Source organism: Habropoda laboriosa, unplaced genomic scaffold (genome assembly GCF_001263275.1).
Source record: "Habropoda laboriosa isolate 0110345459 unplaced genomic scaffold, ASM126327v1 scaffold14, whole genome shotgun sequence".
NCBI classification, from domain to species: domain Eukaryota; kingdom Metazoa; phylum Arthropoda; class Insecta; order Hymenoptera; family Apidae; genus Habropoda; species Habropoda laboriosa.
Genome location: NW_017100137.1, coordinates 735,102 through 737,484, shown reverse-complemented (window position 1 = coordinate 737,484; position 2,383 = coordinate 735,102). Strand labels below are relative to the sequence as shown.

At 26.0% G+C, this 2,383-nt stretch overlaps 2 protein-coding genes across 2 annotated transcripts in view; both read right to left on the bottom strand.

The window, feature by feature from the left end:
* The window catches only part of LOC108578967 (zinc finger protein 330 homolog), a 1,478-nt gene extending 1,294 nt beyond the window's left edge, over nt 1-184 (bottom strand). Inside the window, exon 1 of the mRNA XM_017942394.1 lies at nt 65-184. Within this exon, the coding sequence (XP_017797883.1) occupies nt 65-184 (120 nt within the window). The remainder of the gene's footprint in view (nt 1-64) is intronic.
* Nucleotides 185-720: 536 nt separating this feature from the next.
* On the bottom strand, nt 721-1,886 carry LOC108579148 (transaldolase). Its single transcript, XM_017942602.1, has 4 exons — nt 1,579-1,886; nt 1,375-1,500; nt 1,176-1,312; nt 721-1,081 (listed from the first exon to the last, which is right to left on the bottom strand). The coding sequence occupies exons 1-4, from the start codon at nt 1,839-1,841 to the stop codon at nt 807-809; spliced, it is 801 nt and encodes a 266-aa protein (XP_017798091.1). The 5' UTR covers nt 1,842-1,886; the 3' UTR covers nt 721-806.
* Nucleotides 1,887-2,383: the final 497 nt, after the last annotated feature.

Here is a 2,383-nt window from a genome sequence, read left to right as displayed (position 1 = left end):
TTATAAAATTTGAATTTTTGTTTATTATTTATTTATTAATTGCTCGATCTGTATAATTACTTACCATTACCGCATTGCATGGAAATTTTGCTAAATCTATTTGATCTTTAGCGGTTCTAATTTCTTTTTGTCTTAATTTTTGCTTTTCAGCTTTTCTTCTCTGTCCTGTCTTTTTCTTCGGCATTTTGTTACGTTTTATATCAATCTGTACAATTATAATAATATATTTATTTTACACTATTTAAAAACACGATGCATTCTTGAAGTGAATACTAGAATACACGTTCTTATATCACTCTAATTCGATTAATCGAAATGATATGTTCAACTTCGATTAATCGAAAATGTGATGAGAATTTGTATTCGTTAATTCTGTATACGAGCAACGTTACTTTCTTAATTTGTTTTTTATAATTTCATGGATCTTATTTTAACTTATGAATTTCGATAATAAATTAAAATGAAAATTATTTAAAATTAGTAAGATTTAAAAACAGTAATGTGATTACATAACTGTCGATTCTATATTTTAACAATTTAATTTATAATTTCTCAAATTAATATTTATTCACAATTAATAATCATTCATTATGTATTTTTCCTCAAAGATCCCATTTTTATTTAATATTACAGATATAATTTTTACATAAATTTGTATACTGTTCACACATTTTACAGGAACAAAGAATGAAATGTATCATACAATGAAAGGTTGTTGTTTGAAATAATTATTATTTTTTAGTACTGTTATTTACAATAAAACATTCATTACATGAATATGCTTAGTATAGATATGTTGTTTATTTTTAAGATTGTATTTTTTCTTGCAATAACTTTTCCAATTTACGAACATCCACCGCAAATTTGCGAATACCTTCGCTTAATTTATCTGTTGTCATTTGATCTTCATTAAGAAGCCACCTAAATTCGGCTTCGTTTAAACTAATCTTTTGAAGATCAGATTTTTTTGCTGCTTCTCCTGTAAGTACTTTACGTATTGGTTCATTACTTTTTTCCAATTCTTCCAACAATTTAGGGCTTATAGTCAAAAAGTCACAACCAGCTAGTTCCTTAATTTCGCCTTAGTGAAGAAATAATATAATAGAGTTTTTATAAAATTTTTGTTAAGTTTTCATAGGTATAATTAATCTTAAAATAATTTTATAAATACTTACCAACGTTTCTAAATGAAGCACCCATAACAACCGTTTTATATCCAAATTTTTTGTAGTAATTGTAAATTTTAGTTACAGACAAAACACCTGGGTCTTCTTTAGATTCATAAGATTTTTTATCTGTGTTTGCCACGTACCTAAGTAATTTTTTATGTATTTCTAATGCTTTTATATGAGTACAAAATATTTTTGATCTTACCAATCTAAAATTCTACCAACAAATGGTGAAATAAGGGTTACACCTGCTTCTGCACAAGCAACTGCTTGTGCAAAAGAAAACAGAAGCGTTAAATTACAGTGGATTCCATATTTCTCTTCCAGTTCTCTATAAAAGTGTGATTCATTAGTTTGAACTTAAGCTTCTCATTAAACATTTTCTTGATTATAAATGTATCCGACATACTTTGCTGCTTGAATACCTTCCCAAGTAGAAGCAAGCTTAATTAAAATACGATCTTTGTTTACACCAAGTTCTTCATACAAAGCAATTAATCGTTTTGCTTTCTCAATGCTAGCTTCTTTATTAAAGGACAACCTAGCATCTACTTCTGTGGAAACTCTACCAGGTATGATATTTAAAATTTCTTTACCAAAGAGGACACATGTGATGTCTAAAGCTGTTTCAACCTGTTCTGCCAAAGTACTGAAACAAATAAGTGAGTTCATAAGTAGTTCAGTTCTTTCAGTTAAAAACCTACTGAGATCACAAAATTATTGCAGTAATTTAATTATTATCATTATTACCATATTGGGTGAATATTTATTTTCCTTTCATACCTTTTGTTTCATATACTTCCTTTCATTTTTCTTTTTTTACAAAGCTTAACATTCTCCCACTCTTAATACTAATCTTCATAGAATTTTCTACATTTTCATTTAGATTTACTTTGATTCCTTTATACTTCTTCATATGTATACTTTTTTGTTCATGTATATCATTTTTTTCTTTATAATTCCTATAATATCTCAAATTTACTTTTACTGTACTATAAATTCTACATCTACAAATGTATCTATTGAAACAAAAAATATCTACATCTTTCAATTACAATAGCACTTAATTCAAAAATATCCATAATTCACTAATATGGCATAGTATCTTTAGCAATTAATGCCACTATTCTTTTTGTTCTTATTTTAAAATAAGTATCTCTTATTTCAATATTAACAATAATTAGATAATAAATACATATGTTAAATATAATAAA

Excerpts from the sequence above, each read along its gene's own strand:
- LOC108579148 (XM_017942602.1), bottom strand. The coding sequence starts at position 1,841 with ATGAACTCACTTATTTGTTTCAGTACTTTGGCAGAACAGGTTGAAACA. Across the intron at positions 1,313-1,374 it reads GTTGGTAGAATTTTAGATTG|GTACGTGGCAAACACAGATA; the intron begins GTAAGATCAAAA and ends AAAATTACTTAG. Across the intron at positions 1,082-1,175 it reads TGCTTCATTTAGAAACGTTG|GCGAAATTAAGGAACTAGCT; the intron begins GTAAGTATTTAT and ends TTCTTCACTAAG.